Here is a 22,558-nt window from a genome sequence, read left to right as displayed (position 1 = left end):
GCAGTCAGAGATGTATAACATATTTTGCAAATACACAACTGTAGGAAACAACAGGTTAAAATACATTTTAACAGTCACAGCACCTGTGTACAGTACCTGCATGACAGCAATGTCTGGTGTGTCCTTTGATGGGCCCCTGAACACGGTTCTCTTAGTCTCAACTCCGGCCACTTCCTCAGGTTTCTCCATTACCCAAGAAGATGATGCTTTGATGTTGTGGTTACGTCCTGGCCTGTGTTGTAGAAGTCACAGCCCAGCATTATAATAACAACACAGTGTCTTTTTTTTGTCACAAGTTACACTTTTCACTTTCCAAAATTGAACTTCATTTGACGCATTACAAATGTGTACGCAACCCGGTTGTAGAAGGATAATGATTTCCCCTTATTGCCTTGTACCCCAATTGGCTTGGGTGCAACCTTACATTACTGTAAAATAACTACATTCTATTATTTTATATTATTTCCGGTAAATAATGACAACTATCTTAACTCTTTTTTTAGCACAGAGGGGGTTCTGTTACTGTGTGACATTGTCACTAAGCAAGATACTATGAAGATATACAGTAAAAGTCAAAGTTTTGGGGGAAATAATTCTCAGACTCATTGCGAGACTCTAGAAAGGCTATGTCTTGATGAGGAAAACTCCAGAATCGGAAATTGCAATCTTTATACTCAACATTATGATAGCCAATTATGTGACACCCTGCTGCTCCAGAAAACAACAGAAGGAAAAAATATACATCCTTTTTACGTTCTCAACTAAACTATACAGCAGACTTCTGGGGGGTATTGCACAAAAGTAGAATAAAGAAATCGGGGCTAAGTGATAAAGCGCCGCTTGACTTAGTGTGACCTGCTCATTGCAGCTTAATCGGTTGCACGTTTGCCGATTCCCGCTGCGAAGGAGGCGCTAAGTCGATCCAGGAGCACATATCTGGTGCAGAGTCGCAGTCTTACACACTTCTCTGCGCTTCCTTCCGAGCAGTCACTCAGTGTAATTAACTCTATAGAAACTGTTTCTGCCCCACGGACACCGTTATTTAAGTTAAAGGTAAACAACCGAGGAGTTATATTTAATAACTTAATCAAAGTTAAATGTAACAATACAACAGTGCAACAAACTAGGAGAATTAAAGGGGGACTTTTGAATATTAGATCTCTGTGCTCTAAAGCTGTTTTAGTAAATGAACTAATATCTGACAACCATGTTGATATTTTCTGTCTTACTGAAACATGGCTATCGGATAGGGAGTACTTTAGTTTAAACGAAACGACTCCTCCAAGTCATGTTAATACTCATATCCCCCGAGGCACATGCCGAGGGGGTGGAGTGGCAGCTATTTATGACTCCTGCCTTTTAATAAACTTAATAAACTCATTTGAAAGTCTGACTTTCACAACCAACCTGGAAAATAATCCAGCCGGTTCTCTTTGTAATAGTGTACAGGGCCCCAGGTCCTTATTCTGAATTTTTATGTGAATTTTCACAGTTCTTAACGAGTTTGGTCCTTAAAACGGACAAGGTAATTATAGTGGGTGACTTTAACATTCATGTGGATGTCGATAACGACAGCCTTGGTACTTCATTTCTCTCTTTGCTGGAATCAATTGGTTTCTGTCAGACTGTAAATAAACAAACTCATTGTTTTAACCACACGCTCGACTTGGTTCTTGTATATGGTATTGTGATAGAACACTTAACAATCTTTCCACAGAACCCTCTCCTGTCGGACCATTGTCTGATAACCTTCGAATTTCTACTGCCAGAATCTCCTCCTCCTGCCAAGGGTTTCTACAGTCGATATTTATCGGATACCGCTGTAGCCTCATTTAAAGAAGCCATTCCCTCTGTTCTAAGTTCAGATCTTGTCGATACTGCCACAGGCTCTTTGAGAATGGCACTGGACGGTATTGCTCCCCTCAAAAGAAGAATGGCAACAAGAAGGAACTTCGCCCCTTGGTATAACTCTCAAACCCGCAAACTGTGCGGAAACTTGAGCGGTTATGGCGTTCCACCAAATCAGAAGGATCTAGGCTAACTTGGCAAGACAGCGTTAAAACATATAAGAAGGCTCTCCGTAATGCAAGAGCATCTTATTACTCATCATTAATCGAGAAAAATAAAAACAACTCCAGGTTTCTCTTCATCACTGCAGCCAGACTGACAGAGAATCACAGCGCTGTCGAGCCGTGTATTCCTGTGGACCTCAGTAGTAACGACTTGTGATGAACTTCTTCAATAATAAGATTCTGACTATCAAAGAGAAAATTGATGGTCTCCTGCCCCCAAACGGAGCCGACCAGTCCTCGGATGTAGGATCCTTGGATGCAGCCGTGGGCCCTGATACCTACTTGAATGGTTTATCTTCCATCAACCTTGATCAACTGACATCTACAATTTTGAAATCCAACTCTTCCACTTGTCTCCTGGATCCGATTCTAACTAAGCTGCTTAAGAAAGTGTTTCCGTTAATTAGCACATCCCTACTGGATATTATGAATCTGTCTTTGTTGACAGGACATGTACCACAGTCCTTCAAGGTAGCTGTAATTAAACCTCTTCTTAAGAAACCTACTCTAGCTCCAGAGGTGTTGGCTAACTACAGACCCATCTCTAATCTTTCCTTCCTTGCTAAGATCCTTGAGAAATCTGTCAAGAATCAATTATGTCACTTTCTACAAAACAATGCTTTGTTCGAGGATTTCCAGTCAGGATTTCGAGTGCATCATAGCACAGAAACGGTACTGGTGAAAATTACAAATGATCTTCTACTTGCATCGGACCAAGGACTTGTCTCTTTTCTTGTATTGCTGGACCTCAGTGCTGCATTTGACACCATCAATCACCGTATCCTGCTGCAGAGACTGGAACACTTGATTGGCATCAAAGGAAGTGCACTCAGCTGGTTTAAATCTTATTTATCGGATCGATCCCAGTTTGTGTTTGTGAATCGAGGACCACCAATGTTGGTCACGGAGTTCCACAAGGTTCTGTGCATGGACCGATTCTATTTACATGCTTCCTTTGGGCGACGTTATCAGAAAACACCTCATAAACTTCCATTGTTATGCAGACGATACTCAACTGTATCTATCGATCAAGCCAGAAGACACCAACCAACTTGTTAGACTTCAGGATTGTCTTGGAGACATCAAAACTTGGATGACCTGCAACTTCCTGATGTAAAAAAAACGGAAGTTATCATGATAGGCCCAGAGCGCCTTCGAAATCAGCTGTCACGTGATACAGTCTCTATGGATGGAATTGCTCTGGTATCCAACAGCACCGTCAGAAATCTTGGAGTTCTCTTCGACCAGGATATGTCCTTCAACTCTCATATAAAGAAGACCTCAAGGACTGCCTTTTTTCATCTACGTAATATATCGAAAATCAGGAACTTCTTGTCTCAAAGTGATGCAGAAAAAGTAGTTCATGCATTTGTTACTTCTGGACTGGATTACTGTAATTCTTTGTTATCAGGCTGCTCTTGTAAATCGCTTAAACCTCTCCAGCTGATTCAGAATGCTGCAGCACGTGTATTAAAAGAAGTAAGAAATGGGATCATATAACTCCTGTATTAACTTCTCTGCACTAGCTTCCTGTTAAATCAAGAATAGAATTTAAGGTACTTCTCCTCACTTACAAGGCACTTGCTGGTGAGGCACCGTCTTATCTCAAAGAGCTTGTTACACCGTATTGCCCTACAAGGCATCTGCGCTCCGTAGATGCTGGGCTACTTGTGGTTCCTAGAGTTTTAAAAAGGAGGATGGGGGCCAGAGCCTTCAGTTATCAAGCTCCTCTTTTGTGGAACCAGCTTCCACTTTCAGTCCGGGGGGCAGACTCGGTCAGTTCATTTAAGATAAAGCTTAAAACATTCCTCTTTGATATTGTTTATAGTTAGGGCTGGCTCAGGTTAGCCTGGATCAGCCCTTAGTTAAGCTGCTCTAGGCTTAGACTGCCGGGGGACTTCTTAGGACACACCGAGCCCTTCTCTCACGCTCACACTCTCACTCTCTCCTTTCACAATCATCCATGTTTTATTAATGTACATCACTAATTAAGCTTCTTTCCGGGAGTTTTTTGTGCTTTCTCGCCTAGCAGGTCTCCGTGGATCATAGTTTTGTGCGGACCCCGGTTCTGACTCCTGGCATGCCTCTGCTGACACCTGCTGCTGCCATCATCATTACTTTAAATATGATTCGTATTACTGTCATCATAAACCAACATCTTTCTGCTCTCCCTCCCCACAGAAGCCTCTGTGGATGGTGGTTCGACCTGATGGTGGTTGTCCCTGCAGTGGTCCTGCCGTACTCCTGTTCTGCTACTTGCAATTACTTGTATCATTTCTGTTAGAGAAATTGAATGTATTGTACATCTTTTACATTGTTGATTCTGTACACATGACATCAATTGCAGTCTGTCCATCCCGGGAGAGGGATCCCTCCTCTGACGTTCTCCCTAAGGTTTCTTCCCTTTTTTTCCCCATTGAAGGGTTTTTTCATATTTTGGGGAGTTTTTCCTGTGCCGATGTGAGGGTTTCGGGACAGAGGATGTTGCATGTGTACAGACTGTAAAGCCCTCTGAGGCAATGAATTGAATTGAATATCTCGAATAAGTGCACATCCACAGCTTTCTTAAGTAGACCACGATATTGATCACAGATTTACTGATGCAGAAATGGAGAATACGCCACACGCAGCATATTTCCCACCCGCTGAGCAGCAACTTATAATGAAATGTATGTGGAAGTGAAGCATATCATACGCAAAAAAGGGAATACGGCAGCTGTAACTAAACAAAGAGAAAAAGCAGACAATCACGGACCGACTGAATGCGGAAGGATTTAGACATATCTCCTAGGAAAGTTGTACACTCTGTTTTAATTGCTTTAATATGATTGTTTCAAAACTGAGCAGAGGGAATGACACCTCCTCTGGAAATGTATCCAAAAGACAAGGCCTAATTTTAAACCCTTATCCACAATGGGAGGATAAGTTGTACAACCATATACACAAATCTCTATGCTGTGTCTAATTCTAAATATCTTTCTACAATTAATGTTCATAAAGAACAAACATGACTGGACAGCAAAGATCCTGGCAACAAGTCAACATAAAATCATTTTGCAGGCTGGTACGTGCCTTAACAGAGGATGTTGCATGTGTACGGACTGTGGAAATCCTCTTTGGTGTAACACATTCTTCTGTGGCCAGTGAAGGGTTAGGGTTAGGGTTGTGCCAAGGACTTCAGGGCCAAACACACACTTCGGACGGTACGGAAAATAGTGCCTTTATTTACAGTTTCGGCATTTCTTACGGCATATAAAAGCAATGCCGCTTGCAAGAAAGCGCAGTGCCACACAGACCATCTGTGGGATAGTGAGAGCAGGCTTCACGCTGTGCGGTGCTGAATTTTTGGACCCAGCAGTCTGCACAAAGGTACTCCTGAGGCACAGCTAAAGAGTCTGATCTGTCCCGGAACACCCTCACGTCTGAAAGCACGTCTTAATATCAGCGCTTCTTCATCCAACACGTCATTCAGAAGTGGGCATCACGGTGCAGGAAGAAACACCGGTGAATGGACTTAATATATCGCCCTCCTCACGTTTACAATTGATCACTCCCCACTGCGCAGTTTCGCCCACCAGGGTGGCTGAGCTTGAGTAGCTGAAGTGGATATAATCCGACCGGCACCTCCTGGCTTAAAAGCATTTTGAAGCAGATTGCAACATCTATTGCATTTTCACCCCTTCTAAGTTTCTAAGAACTCTTAAGAAGAGGCATTCCTAGTATGTTGCTTACATTGGGAACAAGATAAATTATTTATCTAAACGTTTTAAGGGACGCAGCAAGACTCACAATCCACAACCAAACCAAAGTAATGACGTGTTGTTGGCCCATAAAATGAGGATTTAGTAAAACAACAGCTAGGCAGATTTTTTTTCTCATCATAAGATGCTTACATCTGTGTTTTTTTTATATTATACCGCTACAGGCCCAATTTGCTATATTTTCTTGTTCTATCCATTGCTTGGATGTTGTTAGATCCGGGAGATTCCACACCCCGGTACAAGGCTGACTAAAATACTTAGCTCTCAATTAAAAGGGTTTTAAGCTGGTGGTCGAAGAAACTTGCTGTTGGGTCTGTGTCTGTCTTTTGTGTTTTTTCCCCTCTCGTTCCTGGTTGTCAGCTGGTCAAAGTGGGATCGTCTCGCAATTCCTGCCACCTGCTGCTGATCTTCTTGATTGCCTCTACTCACCTCCAGTATGAAGCCGGTCTGATTTTCCAGTCTTCGCCAGTTCCTCTCGTGGTAATCTGCTTCCCGGCCGCTGTTCTGTTGAATAGTATTCTGTTGCCTAACTATTGTGGTATTGCTGTTCAGGACTTAACTTCCAGCTGTCTGCTTCTTCCTCAGCTCCATTCTGTGTCCTGCTCCTCCGCCTTGACCAGCTCTTCTCCCTCCCTTGCCAGTTACCGTCCGAGACTCTACCATCCAGCCTCCCCAGTCTAACCTCCAAGGACAATTCCTCTTCCTCACCAGTGTGAGTTCAAATAAACATCTGTGGTGAAGTTCGGTCTGCCTTGTAGATCCATTTCTTTGAAAAAACCAAGTGCACTGCGCGGGTGAAGGCCTCTGTAGGAGCCATACATCGGGTTTTATTATTCTTTTGAATTATTCTTTCCTTCTACATTGTTTGTATGTGTGCGTGTGGTGTGACGTCATTTGTATCCACGACACCGTAAGGGGGTGTGGTGTGTGTGTCTGTTCACCTGTGGTGAGGGGTTGTTTGGAGCATGGCTGCAGGATGAGCATGGGGAAAAACTTTCTTTTGACCGTCATCGTCATTGTCATCATCATCGTTAACATCACCGTCATTTTCATCGTCATTGTAATCGTCATCGTCACTTCAATGGAGTTTCATGTGCTGTTGATACTCTCTTGATCGATAAAATGCATCTGGCAAGTAAGTGATTGGCGCATGTTCCTTCTCGGTGAAACGGAGTAATCAAGCTAACATCTAAAGTACTTCAGTGCGACGCGTCTTTAGTATGATCCCCTCATGTCTTAGCCTGCTGCGGCTTTTGTATATTGTTTATTGTGTATAAGCTGCTATATTTGTCAAAAGAAAGTTTGTTGAAGCGCGGAAATGTATTTGTCGTGATAACGCTGGATGTTTGAGATCGCTTTCAAAGTTGTAAACGATAGACGTGAATGCTCATTAGACTCGCGTAAAGCCCATTGATTCACAAATTTGCTGTTACTGTGCCTTTTGTAATCACAGCGCTTCTAATGAAAGGTACACGTCTGTAAACATTGTGCATTGTTTGTCAAAGACGGACTGTATTCCCCGCTAGGCTTAGCAGTACTTTCGCATAAGGTGATTGTACTAGTTTGTTTGTTTTGGGACCTTTTTGTAGGGTTTTTGTTTGTGCGTCAAGCGGGTGAAGCATTGCGCTTGGGAGTGCCGCCGTAGTTCTCGTTCTAAGACGCTTAGTCTGGTTTGAGGCTATCTGTATTTAGGTACATAAATACCCACCGCTAGTACGCACAGAAGACTAGGGTTGAGTCTAGTTTAGCCTCGGTGGAAGTTAGGGGGAATCAAAACAATGCACTGTAGCTGTACTATTTTCAGGTGGAAATACAAATTATAAAAGAGAGCTATGTCTTAACGTCATTAGCAGATATTTTTGGGATTTTTTGTAACTGGAAAATGGAGTTGAAGGACACCAGCCAAGTTGAGAAAAGACAAATAACACTTACACCAAAAGCCTTTGAGCACAAATTGGAAAAGCCCCAAGAAGAACGCCAAGTAAAAATAAGAAAGATTAAAGGTGCAATAAGAGAAATTAAAAACCTAATGCAAAGGGCGGATAATGCTGGAAAAATACTGTCATGCCTTGATAATGCATCGAGCTTGTTTAAAGTAGCAAGTCATCTTCATGGTGTTGTGGATATTTTACTTTAGCCGAGTGGCCATTACAGTAACTTTTAAGTGACAATTTGACAAATGACAACCTGACACTCAGACTTTATAATAGCAACAACCGACAACGATAATGTTTGTTGCCTTATTATAATATTCATTATTTGAGGTAACTGTTAAATCGTCATCATCTTGGTTGTGGCCCAGCCAGGCCCACACACACTATCAATCAACTCTTTATTACAGACTCACGGTCCAGATCCTATCCTCATGCACTCGCCCTGATTAACACTCCCTCTCTGTTCATGTAGCTACCTGCTTGCTTACCGTTTCAATGACACTCTCCTGATCATTCTGCCCCTCCTGGACTTCACTGTCAGACTTAGACACCTGCTGCACCTTCTCCTCTGCTGCCTGCGAGCTAGGTTTGCCAACCGTCCCGTATTACCCGGGACATCCCGAATTATGGGCAATTTTGATTTGTCCCGGTCGGGACAGCTCCAGTCCCGATTTCCAATCACAGCCTGCTAAGTCAATGACGCGCGAAAAACTCCCGGTTGTTGTGAAGTTGTGGCGCATCAGACCAGTGTGCGCGCGGGTGCCGGGTGGCCAGAGCCCGGCCGCCAGCTAGCACCCACCCGTCAGCCTGCGAAAGTGTCCCTGATTTGGGTTTGGGAGAGTTGGCAACCCTACTGTGAGCCGCAAGCACCGCTATCGCTATGGCTAGTCACCTCTCCTCCTCCATGTGCTATGTTCACCTGCTGTTTCTGCAACATGTCGTCAGGTTCTGTAGTAGTTTTGGAAACTGAAGCTACAGCACTAAACATGTCAGTCATTTTTGAACATGTTGAGGCATCAACCTCTAGATTTTTTTTTTTGGCCCGCAATTTCTCTGCACCCCCCTTGCTCTTACGTTTTTGTTTCTCCATCCTAATCCACACATTTCTTTCTACCTCGGAGTCACTGAATGCATCTGACTGACACACAGAGAGGGAGGGGTGGAGCCTGCTAAGAGATGATTGGGCCGGCCCAGTGTCAGTAGGGAAAATGAACCAATGGGCCGCTGTCCCTGCTTTATGGGCCGCACCATGTTTAGGATCTGTTCCCAACAATGAGGCAGGTATTGTGGAAAATGTAGTAGATGACATTAGACCGATTGATAGTGTTTCTAACGTATCAGTGAAGTCAAAGAGGCGCAGTTCAGTAATAAGTGAATCTATGTCCACTACTTCATCAGCTAGATTAAGGGCTGAAGCTGAGACAGCTGCTCTTATGGCTCGTCAAAGAATGCTGAGTCAGAAACATGCCCTGGAAGAACAGCAGGAGGTATTGAGGAAGAGAAAGGAGGAGCTGGACCTGGACACAAAGCTGGCGGCATCTATGGCTAAAGTGAGTGTGTTCAAGGCTTCAGAAGGATCCTGTGTGTCTAATGTTTCCGTAAAATCAGATGGGATGAACTCTTATTTGGAAAGAGGAAAAGGAACACAGTTAAGACCTGATGCTGTCAAATTCGTGCCTGAGTTCAACACCCAACCATGGGATGCAGAGGCTGGAGGTGAAGCTTTGCTTTCAGGTTATTCTGCTGTGAGGCCTAAGACACACAACAGAAGGGAGCCGCCTGCTGCTGTGACCCGGCCCGGTCCGTCTGCTTTGCTTTCTCTGCCTGCTGCTGCGACTGGGGTTGGTATGTCCACTCTTCCAGGAGGTGCTTCTTATCCACCAGTTACTCACATTCAATCTGGAGATACACCCGTGACAGTGAATCATTGTGATCAGCGTTTTCTCACAGTTTTGGAAAGACAAAATCAAATCACATCTTTATTGGTTGAACAACAGTCACTTTTTCTCGTACCTAAGCGAGACCTACAGGTTTTCGATGGAGATCCTCTGGAGTATCAAACCTTCATAAGAGGATTTGAACACAACATTGAAGCTAGAACACAAAGTCAAAAGGACTGTTTGTTTTACCTTGAGCAGTATATGAGAGGTCAGCCCAGGGATTTGGTCCGTAGCTGTCAACATCTGCAACATCAGGATAGACTAGCGGGGATAGACTAAGGCAAGGTCACTACTTCAAGAAAATGTTGGCGATCCATTCAAAGTAGCCTCCGCTTATATGATTAAGGTGCTTTCATGGCCAATGGTTAAAGCTGAAGATATTGAGGCTTTGCAGGCGTATAGTCTAATGTTACAGGAATGTTGCAATTCCATGGGGACTGCCGCAAAAGATCTGGATGTACCTACGAATATGCAAAGCATTGTGAAAAAGCAGCCTTATAAGTTGCGGGATCATTGGAGAAGTGTGGCTGGTGATATTCAAGAGAAGTTTCACCGTAGAGCTACATTTTCGGACATTGTGGAGTTTGTTGAGAGGCAAGTCAAGATAGCAAGTGACCATCTATTTGGAAATATACAAGATACACCTGTGACGGGAAGAAAGGAATTAAAAATAGTCAAGTTGCACTCTCAAACTGGTTCAAAGGCTAGAGGCAGTAGTTTTGCCACTACCGTAACACCTGCTGAGAAGAAAGTGGAGTCTGGGAACGAAATAGAGAAGAACTCGCTTGTGAAAGTTTGTTTGTTCTGTGGAGCTGGACATTCGTTGGATGTTTGTCTTTCTTTAGATAAAAAGACACAAGATGAAAAATTGTCTTTTTTGAAGGAGAACCGTATGTGATTTGGATGTCTGTGCGTTGGGCACATGAGTAAAGATGGCAGAAAACGTCTAATATGTAGAGTATGCAATTATAGACACCCCACGTTGTTGCATTTTCACCCCAAAGCAAAACAAAAGAGTTCGACTCAGGCCAGTGGTGGGTTTGAACCAGTCAGAGAAGGCGCTGTGGTGTCTGTTCAGTCCAGTGGCTTGACTGAGGCCGGTAAGCAGGACTGTACACTGGTCACGTACACCTTGGTCACGTATGCGTTTCTGGATCCGGGGAGTACTGCCTTGTTTTGTACAGAGCGGCTCATGACCCGGCTCAATCTTACAGGGAAGAAGCTCGGAATACTCTTTAGAACTATGGGGCAGGAGAAGGTGGTGGAAAGTTACAAGTTGTCAGACTTGGAAGTCTCCAAGTTGGATTCTGACAGCTTTTGTGACCTGCGTGAGATTTTTACTCAAAGAAGCATGCCTGTTCATAGAGGTAACATTCCACGCTCAAAAGACCTCCAAAGATGGTCGCACCTGAGACACATACAAATACCAGAGATTGACGCTGATGTGGACCTTTTGATCGGCACTAACGTCCCTCAAGCTCTGGAGCCGTGGGAGGTAGTTCGCGCAGTGAACGGCGGGCTTTATGCAATTAAAACCATTCTGGGTTGGACCGTGAATGGTCCGCTGCGAGGAGATAATCAGATCCGTGATCAGTGTTCACAGCCCGACATCTCAGTTAATCGCATCTCCGTGGCGAGACTTGATGAGATTTGGGAAAAACAAGTGAAGGTGGATTTTCCTGAAAATCTGCATGATGACCAACCTGGTCTGTCGAGATAGGATAAGCGCTTCATTGAGTTAGTTTCTGAATCTGCTAAGCTCATTGATGGTCATTATAATATCGGTTTGCCGGTAAGACAAAGATCCCTCAAAATGCCAATCAATAAGACAATCGTAGAGCAGCGTACGTTGAGTCTCAAAAGGCGTTTGAACAAAGATCTATCTTTTCGCTCTGACTACATTACATTCATGTCTGGCATGCTGACTAATGGCTACGCAGAGAGAGTTCCTACTGAGCAGCTGGCCCGTTGTGATGGAAGGGTGTGGTATGTACCCCATCATGCGGTGTATCATTCCAAGAAGAAAAAGCTGCGAGTAGTTTTTGATTGTGGGGTCAGGTTTCGGGGGATGTCTTTGAATTCTCAGCTTCTTCAGGGACCAGATCTCACAAATTCGTTAGTGGTAGTCCTCACAAGATTACGCAAAGAACCTGTCGTGCTCATGGCTGATATTGAGGCCATGTTTCATCAGGTTGCCAGTTGACTGTTGAGATTCTTGTGGTGGCCAGATGGAGATTGTACTCAGGAGCTAGTAGAGTACAGAATTCGGTGCTACTTCCTCCCCTAGCTGTGCCTGTCTCGCCCTGAGGAAGTGTGGTGAAGACAATCAAAAGTGCTTCAGTCCTGTGGCAGTTAACACTGTACTGCACAATTTCTACGTCGACTATTGTTTGGTGTCTGTTGGCTCTGAAGAGGAAGCAGTATCTTTATGTCAAGAGCTCTGTGCCTTGTGTGCTAAAGTGGGATTTAAGCTCACAAAGTGGATTAGTAACCAACGCATCGTCCTCGCTGCTATCCCTCAGGAGGAGCGGGCCAAAGAGGTAAAAGATCTGGATTTGGACAGTGATGCTTTGCCTGTAGAGCGTGCCTTGGGTGTTCAGTGGTGCGTCCAATCTGACTCCTTCAAGTTTAAAATTTCACTTAAGGCCCACCCATTCACAAGAAGAGGAATCTTGTCCGTGACTAGTTCAATTTACAACCCTTTTGGTTTCTTGGCACCTGTTGTTTTGTCCGCCAAGAAAATCCTCCAAGACCTTTGTAGGAGTACCTTCCTGGACTTCAGGAGCGCCAGAAGTGGAATTCCGTAAAAAGAAATTTTGTTTCAGGAGATCTGGTGGTGCTAGTGGATGATATGGCTCCTGGCAGTACTTGGATTACGGGAAGAATTGTGGATACTATTCCGGACAAAAATGGACTAGTGCGACATGTACAGATAAAAACTAAAACCAGTTATCTGAACCGACCAATAACTAAAGTCTGCCTTCTGCAGGAAGCAGAGGGGCAGTGAAGATCTTTGGATATCTCGTACATGAACATCGACATCAAGGGACTGAATGTTCACTTTGCATTTTGATTGATGTCTGTCTCCCACTAGGTGAATTGAAATATGAAATAATTTGGGGCCGGAATGTAGGAGCCATACATCGGGTTTTGATTATTCTTTTGTATTATTGTATTATTCCTTTCCTTCTACATTGTTTGTATGTGTGCGTGTGGTGTGACGTCATTTGTATCCACGACACCGTAAAGGGGTGTGGTGTGCGTGTATTAGTGTGTGTCTGTTCACCTGTGGTGAGGGGTTGTTTGGAGCATGGCTGCAGGGTGAGCATGGGGAAAAACTTTTGACCGTCATTGTCATCATCATCGTTAACGTCACCGTCATTTTCAGCGTCATTGTAATCGTCATCGTCACTTCAATAGAGTTTCATGTGCTGTTGATACTCTCTTGATCAATAAAATGCATCTGCCAAGTAAGTGATTGGCGCATGTTCCTTCTCGGTGAAACAGAGTAATCAAGCTAACATCTAAAGTACTTCAGTGCGACGCGTCTTTAGGGTTTCTACTGCCTCTTTATAGACTTCAGTGGCTGCATAATAATCTTAGTAAATCAGGGACCGAAAACGTGCAGTTTGCAACAACGAATACATTGAAGACTCCAGCATACCTTTACACAACATCATTCTATTAGTCATTAGACGTGTTTAGCCCCCGTTTGCACAAAACTGCACCTTAAACAACTGTGACAGCATCTTTACCCTAATTCCTGAAGCATTGAACTTACAGTGTGCCTCCATTGTTGAGGGAGTTGGAGCTAGGTCTGGTCTGTGGCTGCGACTCAGCATGGGTTTTGGGCTGAGGCTGAAGCATGTTGGGAGGCTCCACACTGTTTAACATCATAGGCAGATCTTTCTCCTGCATGTGAGTCAGAGGCAGCAATGGCGTAAACAGAGCTCCGACCTTGCACTGTGGAGGAGAGATGTATGGCAACATGCTGAAGACATTGAGCAGCAGCAGGCAGAATATTGTTGCAACAAGATCTAACAGCAGGGTCTCCGTGCCACCCAGATGTAGAGACTCAAGCCAAAATATTAATTTCTCACAATCATGCGAATAATAGATACATCACTGTGCAACTGTGAGATTGTTTGAGTGCTGAAACAAACCTCCACCTGTACAGTAGTGGACCCCAGCCAGCAGCCAAATGTAGGTCCATCTTTTGATGTCACTTCTAATGGTCACTTTACACTGAAAACATTACCTGTTGATTTTGTAATCTACAAATGAATGGCCAGTGGATAGAAATCATATTCTGCATGTGTGTATGCATGCAGGCATAATACATGTGGGGACATGCTTAAAGGTTTGCACAATTGAATGTGTGTGCAGGCTATCATGGTGTGTATGTCGTACCTGGGAGCGTGACGCGCCCTGTTGTTGCTGCTGCTGCAGCCTCTTCGATCGATTCTGCTTGTAGTAGTCGAAGATCATCAGGGCCGCATAAACCTTTCCAATGGTAAGTTCATTGGCTGAGGATTTGAGAGGAGAAGAAAGAATGATAAAGAAAGGAGAGGCAGTATTTCAAATCTTGGTCATGTGACGACTCGAGACTGCAAAGGGAGGGGGATTCTCCAGTAATCGCTAGAGAACATGATAAGTAGAGATGAGCGAGTACAGCATTATCTGTAGAGATGAGCGAGTACAGCATTATCTGTATCTGTTGAACCATATGAATTATCTGTATCCGTATCCGTACTCGGACTGGGCGGGGCCTAACCCGAAAGTGGGCGTGGTCTAACCCGGAAGTAGGACGGATTTACCCCGTAAATTGTCGGGTTAAGCTTTTCTGCGGTTAAAACAGCATTCCTTCTTAATTCTTATCACTGATGATCATGAGAGAGAGAGGGGAAGTGTGTGTGTGGCTTAATTTGTAATATTAATATTTAGTTACGAATAGCTGCTTAGACGTTGTTTAGCGTTAGCGCTACCTCTTTTAGCATTAGCTTAGCAGCTAACATTGGGATGTCTTCCCTCCCTACCTCCCCTGCTCTCTCTTGCTCGGTGTGTCACATGTTTAGCTATTCCTCTGCCTCCCTTACGGATAATGGTACATGTAAGAAGTGCAGTATATTTGATCGCTTGGAGGCGAGGCTTAGTGATTTAGAAGCACGGCTCCGCACCATGGAGGTAGCCGCTGTTAACCAGCCATCTCCTATAGTCGGTGCGGACCACATAGACGTATCGTTTGCTCCTGCTAACCGTCCCCCGGCAACCCCCGAGCGGCCGGGAGGCTGGGTGACTGTCCGGAATAAGCATAAGTCTAAGTCGAAGCACACGGTTAACCACCAACCACTTCACGTTTCAAACCGCTTCTCCCCACTCAGCGACACACCCGCTGAGAAGCCAACTTTGGTTATAGGTAGCTCCATTCTGAGGAACGTGAAGTTAGCGAAACCAGGGTCCATAGTCACTTGTATCCCCGGGGCCAGAGCGGGCGACATTGAGTCTTATCTTAAACTGCTGGCTAAGGATAAACGTAAATACAGTAAGATTGTAATACATGTCGGCGGTAATGACTCCCGGTTACGCCACTCGGAAGTCACAAAAGTTAACGTGGAATCGGTGTGTACATACGCTAAAACAATGTCGGACACCGTAGTTTTCTCTGGCCCCCTCCCAAACTTGATCAGTGACGACATGTATAGCCGCATGTCGTCATTCCGCCGCTGGTTGTCAAGGTGGTGCCCAGTAAATAATGTGGGCTTCGTTGATCACTGGAAAACGTTTTGGGGAGTGCCTGGTCTGATTAGGAGGGACGGCATCCATCCAACTTTGGATGGAGCTCAACTCATTTCTAAGAACCTGACCCAGTTTCTTAATGGACTTAATCCATGACCCAGAGTTCAGACCAGGAAGCAGAGTCGCAGTCTTATACACTTCTCTGCGCTTCATTCCGAGCAGTCACTCAGCGTAATTAACTCTATAGAAACTGTTTCTGCCCCACGGACACCGTTATTTAAGTTAAAGGTAAACAACCGAGGAGTTATATTTAATAACTTAATCAAAGTTAAATGTAACAATACAACTGTGCAACAAACTAGGAGAATTAAAGGGGGTCTTTTGAATATTAGATCTCTGTGCTCTAAAGCTGTTTTAGTAAATGAACTAATATCTGACAACCATGTTGATATTTTCTGTCTTACTGAAACATGGCTATCGGATGGGGAGTACTTTAGCTTAAATGAAGCGACTCCTCCAAGTCATGTTAATACTCATATCCCCCGAGGCACAGGCCGAGGGGGTGGAGTGGCAGCTATTTATGACTCCTGCCTTTTAATAAACCTTAAACCTAAACTGGATTATAACTCATTTGAAAGTCTGACTTTCAGTCTTTCACAACCAACCTGGAAAATAATCCAGCCGGTTCTCTTTGTAATAGTGTACAGGGCCCCAGGTCCTTATTCTGAATTTTTATGTGAGTTTTCACAGTTCTTAACGAGTTTGGTCCTTAAAACGGACAAGGTAATTATAGTGGGTGACTTTAACATTCATGTGGATGTCGATAACGCCTTGGTACTTCATTTCTCTCTTTGCTGGAATCAATTGGTTTCTGTCAGACTGTAAATAAACAAACTCATTGTTTTAAACACACCCTCGACTTGGTTCTTGTGTATGGTATTGTGATAGAAAACTTAACAATCTTTCCACAGAACCCTCTCCTGTCCGACCATTGTCTGATAACCTTTGAATTTCTACTGCCAGAATCTCCTCCTCCTGCCAAGGGTTTCTACAGTCGATGTTTATCGGACACCGCTGTAGCCTCATTTAAAGAAACCATTCCCTCTGCTCTTCAGTGTCCTGTCTCAAGATATCAGAAGACTCCTGTGAAAACTTCAGTCCGTCACAAATCGACCATCTTGTCGATACTGCCACAGGCTCTTTGAGAATGGCGCTGGACGGTATTGCTCCCCTCAAAAGAAGAATGGCAACAAGAAGGAAGTCCGCCCCTTGGTATAACTCTCAAACCCGGAACCTAAAGCAAACTGTGCGGAAACTTGAGCGGTTATGGCGTTCCACCAAATCAGAAGGATCTAGGCTAACTTGGCAAGACAGCGTTAAAACATATAAGAAGGCTCTCCGTAACGCAAGAGCATCTTATTACTCATCATTAATCGAGAAAAATAAAAACAACTCCAGGTTTCTCTTCAGCACTGTAGCCAGACTGACAGAGAGTCACAGCGCTGTCGAGCCGTGTATTCCTGTGGACCTCAGTAGTAACGACTTTATGAACTTCTTCAATAATAAGATTCTGACTATCAAAGAGAAAATTGATGGTCTACTACCCCCAACCGGAGCCAACCCGTCCGCGGATGTAGGATCCTTGGATGCAGCCGTGGGCCCTGATACCTACTTGGATGGTTTCTCTTCCATCAACCTTGATCAACTGACTTCTACAATTTTGAAATCCAACTCTTCCACTTGTCTCCTGGATCCGATTCCAACTAAGCTGCTTAAGGAAGTTTTTCCGTTAATTAGCACATCCCTACTGGATATTATGAATCTGTCTTTGTTGACAGGACATGTATCACAGTCCTTCAAGGTAGCTGTAATTAAACCTCTTCTGAAGAAACCTACCCTAGCTCCAGAGGTGTTGGCTAACTACAGACCCATCTCTAATCTTCCCTTCCTCACTAAGATCCTGGAGAAATCTGTCGCGAATCAATTATGTGACTTTCTACAAAACAATGCTTTGTTCGAGGATTTCCAGTCAGGATTTCGAATGCATCACAGCACAGAAACGGCACTGGTGAAAATTACAAATGATCTTCTACTTGCATCGGACCAAGGACTTGTATCTTTTCTTGTATTGCTGGACCTCAGTGCTGCATTTGACACCATCGATCACCGTATCCTGCTGCAGAGACTGGAACAGTTGATTGGCATCAAAGGAACTGCACTCAGCTGGTTTAAATCTTATTTATCGGATCGATCCCAGTTTGTGTTTGTGAACGGTGAATCATCGAGGACCACGAATGTTGGTCACGGAGTCCCACAAGGTTCTGTGCTTGGACCGATTCTATTTACCCTGTACATGCTTCCTTTGGGCGACGTTATCAGAAAACACCGCATAAACTTCCATTGTTATGCAGACGATACTCAACTGTATCTATCGATCAAGCCAGAAGACACCAACCAACTTGTTAGACTTCAGGACTGTCTTGGAGACTTCAAAACTTGGATGACCTGCAACTTCCTGATGTTAAACTCAGAAAAAACGGAAGTTATCATGATAGGCCCAGAGCGCCTTCGAAGTCAGCTGTCACGTGATACAGTCTCTATGGATGGAATTGCTCTAGTATCCAACAGCACCGTCAGAAATCTTGGAGTTCTCTTCGACCAGGATATGTCCTTCAACTCTCATATAAAGAAAACTTCAAGGACTGCCTTTTTTCATCTACGGAATATATCGAAAATCAGGAACTTCCTGTCTCAAAGTGATGCAGAAAAACTAGTTCATGCATTTGTTACTTCTAGACTGGATTACTGTAATTCTTTGTTATCAGGCTGCTCTTGTAAATCGCTTAAACCTCTCCAACTGATTCAGAATGCTGCAGCACGTGTACTAACAAGAACTAAGAAATGGGATCATATAACTCCTGTATTAACTTCTCTGCACTGGCTTCCTGTTAAATCAAGAATAGAATTTAAGGTACTTCTCCTCACCTACAAGGCACTTGCTGGTGAGGCACCGTCTTATCTTAAAGAGCTTGTTACACCGTATTACCCTACAAGGCATCTACGCTCCGTAGATGCTGGGCTACTTGTGGTTCCTAGAGTTTTAAAAAGTAGGATGGGGGCCAGAGCCTTCAGTTATCAAGCTCCTCTTTTGTGGAACCAGCTTCCACTTTCAGTCCGGGGGGCAGACTCGGTCAGTTCATTTAAGATAAAGCTTAAAACGTTCCTCTTTGATATTGCTTATAGTTAGGGCTGTCACAATCTGTGCTGGGTGCAGGTTGACGGAGGCAGGCAGGCAGGCAGGACTCAAACGGCAGAGTTTTCAGAAGGTGATCTTTATTCACCATAGAACTAAACAGAAGCCAAAAACGTGCACCAACGAGGACTGACATGGACAATGACGCGACAAAGAACAACTGGCACACAGGGCTTAAATACACAAGGGAGGTGCAGGTGATTGGACACAGGTGGAAACACTCAAGCAATCACAAGACAAGGCAGGAAGTGAAGTTAACCCAGGACCACAAGGAACATGAAACTTCAAACTAAAACAGGGAAAGAGACCAAACCGTGACAAGGGCTGGCTCAGGTTAGCCTGGACCAGCCCTTAGTTAAGCTGCTCTAGGCTTAGACTGCCGGGGGACTTCTTAGGACACACCGAGCCCCTCTTTCACTCTCACTCTCTCCTCCCACAATCATCCATGTTTTATTAATGTACATCACTAATTAAGCTTCTTTCCTTTTCACCTCTTCTGCTACTTGCAATTACTTGTATCATCTCTGTTAGAGAAATTGAATGTATTGTACATCTTTTACATTGTTGATTCTGTACACATGACATCCATTGCAGTCTGTCCATCCCGGGAGAGGGATCCCTCCTCTGACGTTGTCCCTAAGGTTTCTTCCCTTTTTTTCCCATTGAAGGGTTTTTTCATATTTTGGGGAGTTTTTCCTGTGCCGATGTGAGGGCTTCGGGACAGAGGATGTTGCATGTGTACAGACTGTAAAGCCCTCTGAGGCAAATTTGTAATTTGCGATTTTGGGCTATACAAAATAAAATGGATTGAATTGAATTGAAGTTATTCAACACAACTAGTCAACGTCAGACACTGAGTGCGTGAAGAGAGCCAGCAGACGGTAAAAAAATTAATGAGAGGGAGAGGGAGAGGGAGAGAGAGAGTAGGTCAGTGCGTGAAGTAAAAAAAAAAAAAAACTGGTTAGAGCCGACTGAAAAAAAAAACTCCGACAGGCAGTCGCATTCTTAAGCACCACGTCTTAACCAGCCCCACGTTTACCTGAACTCTACTAGTTAAGAACAACAAACCAAAGTAAAGCCGAAGAAATCCTTTAAATTTATCGGGAAAGAGAGAGGAGTTCTGTGTGTGAGCCGAGCGGGACACAGCAACACAAACAGTTTGTGTGTAGGGGAGGGGCGCTGTGACTACCAGCCAATCACAGAACACCGACAGCTACCCAATGAGGACTTTTATTCAATCCGAGCACAGGATTGACTCGTATTACTCGTATAATACTCGTACTCGGCAAAAGTGCTTTATCCGTACCGGATACTCGTTTCAGCCGAGTATCCGGCTCATCTCTAATGATAAGCTCGTTCTCATACCAGGCACAAGGAGTGTTTGGGACTGCCGCTGGCCCAGAGCGAACTGAGTCGCCGGGCCCACCTTCACAGGAGTGGAAGAAGGGTTGACCATGTAGTCACGCTTTCCCCATGCACAAGCCCAGAGAGAGAGATACGATGGGAACCCAGGCGCGTGTCACTCTTTTTTGACAAATAGCTCACTTCTGTTTGAACCAAATCCTTCATCCTAGGTCACAGAGAGAGCAATGGTGGCCACTTGGTGGGTCGAGCTTGAGGAGATTGTTTGACCATGGAACCCCTGACCGCAAGCGCTCAAGGGGTCTTCTTTGTCTGGGCAAAGCAAAAGTTCTCGACTACGCAATTGAATTACGCACTTTAGCTGACGAGAGCTGATGAAACAATTACGCTCTTGCAAAGGTGTAAAGCCCCGCTGACTTCATGAGAACCAGGGACTTAAACGCAACACATTGTTGTCTTTGTCGGTTTACTCGCAATGTTTTTGACATGACCAACGGAAACATGGTCCTTTTATTGTTTCCACTGAGAAATTGCTCGTCCCAACAAAAGAGACCCCCTAACCGTCTTACAATCTGTGCAATACATTGTTGATGTGGCGTGTGAACTGGTTTAAGTGCTTTTATTATATATTATTTAGACGTTTTTGGACAAGTCTACCGTAACAGACAGTCTCATCCAGCCGAGGAAACGTTCGCTACCGTCACCAAAAAACGGGCCAGGCAGGGCCACACCAACATCTCTGCTGTCTCTGAAGTGCTACGGCTTTAGCCTGCTAACAGTTACTTAAACTGAGACAGCTGAGCTAAACCAAGGAAATGCACACTTAAACTCACCAAAGCATAAAATACTCGTCGCGGTCCATATCGGTGTAAGAACCACCGTTAACACCAACATAACCGAGTCTTCGGGGTTTGTGGATGATGTAATCACGACACTTCAAAAACCGCTGTTAAACTACAATAAAAATTAAAGCTGCGAGCAGCATTGGACGGGTCCTCGCTACTCCTTGCAAGTCGGGGCACTGGCCGGACGGTTACAAATGCGGCCGAGGACGCCTGCGGCCGTCGGACGAATCGTTCGCAAGTTAGTGGTCGTTAACCTTGTGGAGCAACACCAGGAATGCCGCTTGGCAAACTTTATTTTTGACATTATCATGGTCAAATACCATAAAATACCATACATGAGCTGTATGGTTTCCTTCAAAATCTTTCACAAGACTACTTTTGGTCAATTTCAGGTTATAAATAGAAGGTAACTAAAAATAGTTAGACAGTAATTCCACTTCAGGCAGAGAGTACACATCGCCATGGTGTGACTTAACCAGACTACATTTGGTCATTTTCAGATTAGGTTTAAAAGAAAACAATCAAAACTTTCATGACCAGGTTGATAGTAGACATCCCCAAGGTGACACTTAACCAGGACATTCTGATGTTCCATCCCAAAATAAAAGCCTCTCAAAATACCATACATGACCTTACTTCCTTCGAAATCTTTGAAAGGTGTCATAGTTTAATATACGGCAAAATGCAACTTTTAGAGCCCAAGGTCTCAAGAGCACACTGCGTGGATTTGAAAAGAATCTGGTTTAATCCCTGGGAGGAGTTTGGTCTCGTACAACTCTAAGAAATTATGAAAATATGCCAAAAAAATAAATAAATGCAGCGCCCCCTAATATTCAAAAATTCTGAAAAAATTAGGGTGTGTCCAGGGGTTCAATGTTTACACATCCTACAATGTTGGTGAGGGCAGGCCAAGCCATTTGGAAGTTATAAATCTTGCCAGATTAAGCCACACCCCTTGCAAAGTTCCTTAACCGTAATATCTTCTTAAAACCATAAAACAGGTCAGAAATTATCATACGGATGTTTAAAGGGTAAGAAGTTCATGTTATATGAGAATATGGAGCAGATTAGATAAAGTATGGTTGAGTTAAAATAACTTCAACGTTCGTGGCGAATGATGGGTTTTTGAAAATGCTCCCTACACACATAGTTTGGAAATTCTTCCGGCAAAATGCAATTTTTACAGCCTAAGGTCTCAGGATCAGACTGCACGATTTTTCAAAGAATCAGGTTTAATCCTTGGGAGGAGTTCGGTCTTTTACAATTGTAAGAAATCATGAAAAAAGGCCAAAAACAAGCCAAAAAGGCAGATTTAAACCATTAATTACAAAAATTAGTGTGTGTTTAGGGCTTCAATGTTCACACATGCTATAATTTTGGTTAGGGCAGGCCAAGTCATTTGGAAGTTAAAAATCTGCCAGATTAAGCCACACCCCTTGCGAAGTTAATTAGCCCATATCTCATGAAAACAATGAGTTATCAGCACCATTCTTATATATTAAGGGCACATTGACCCAATAATGATCCACTGACGGTTTCGTGACAATCAAACTCAGCGTTTAAGAGAAACTGTCAAAAATGTGTTTTTCACTGAATTCAAAATGGTGGAAAATCTAGTTAGGTGCATTTGCATACCATGATTGACTTTTTAGAGC

At 43.9% G+C, this 22,558-nt stretch overlaps 1 protein-coding gene across 1 annotated transcript in view; it reads right to left on the bottom strand.

The window, feature by feature from the left end:
• The window catches only part of cacna1ba (calcium channel, voltage-dependent, N type, alpha 1B subunit, a), a 167,766-nt gene that overhangs the window by 18,438 nt on the left and 126,770 nt on the right, over positions 1-22,558 (bottom strand). Inside the window, 3 exon segments of the mRNA XM_062562322.1 lie at positions 97-232; positions 13,489-13,670; positions 14,118-14,233. Coding sequence (XP_062418306.1) covers positions 97-232; positions 13,489-13,670; positions 14,118-14,233 — 434 coding nt within the window.

The sequence above is a fragment of the Pungitius pungitius genome, chromosome 5, assembly GCF_949316345.1.
Source record: "Pungitius pungitius chromosome 5, fPunPun2.1, whole genome shotgun sequence".
In the NCBI taxonomy this organism is placed as follows: Eukaryota; Metazoa; Chordata; class Actinopteri; order Perciformes; family Gasterosteidae; genus Pungitius; species Pungitius pungitius.
The sequence above is the reverse complement of the archived record's forward strand: the minus strand, read 5'-3'. Positions and strand labels throughout refer to the sequence as shown.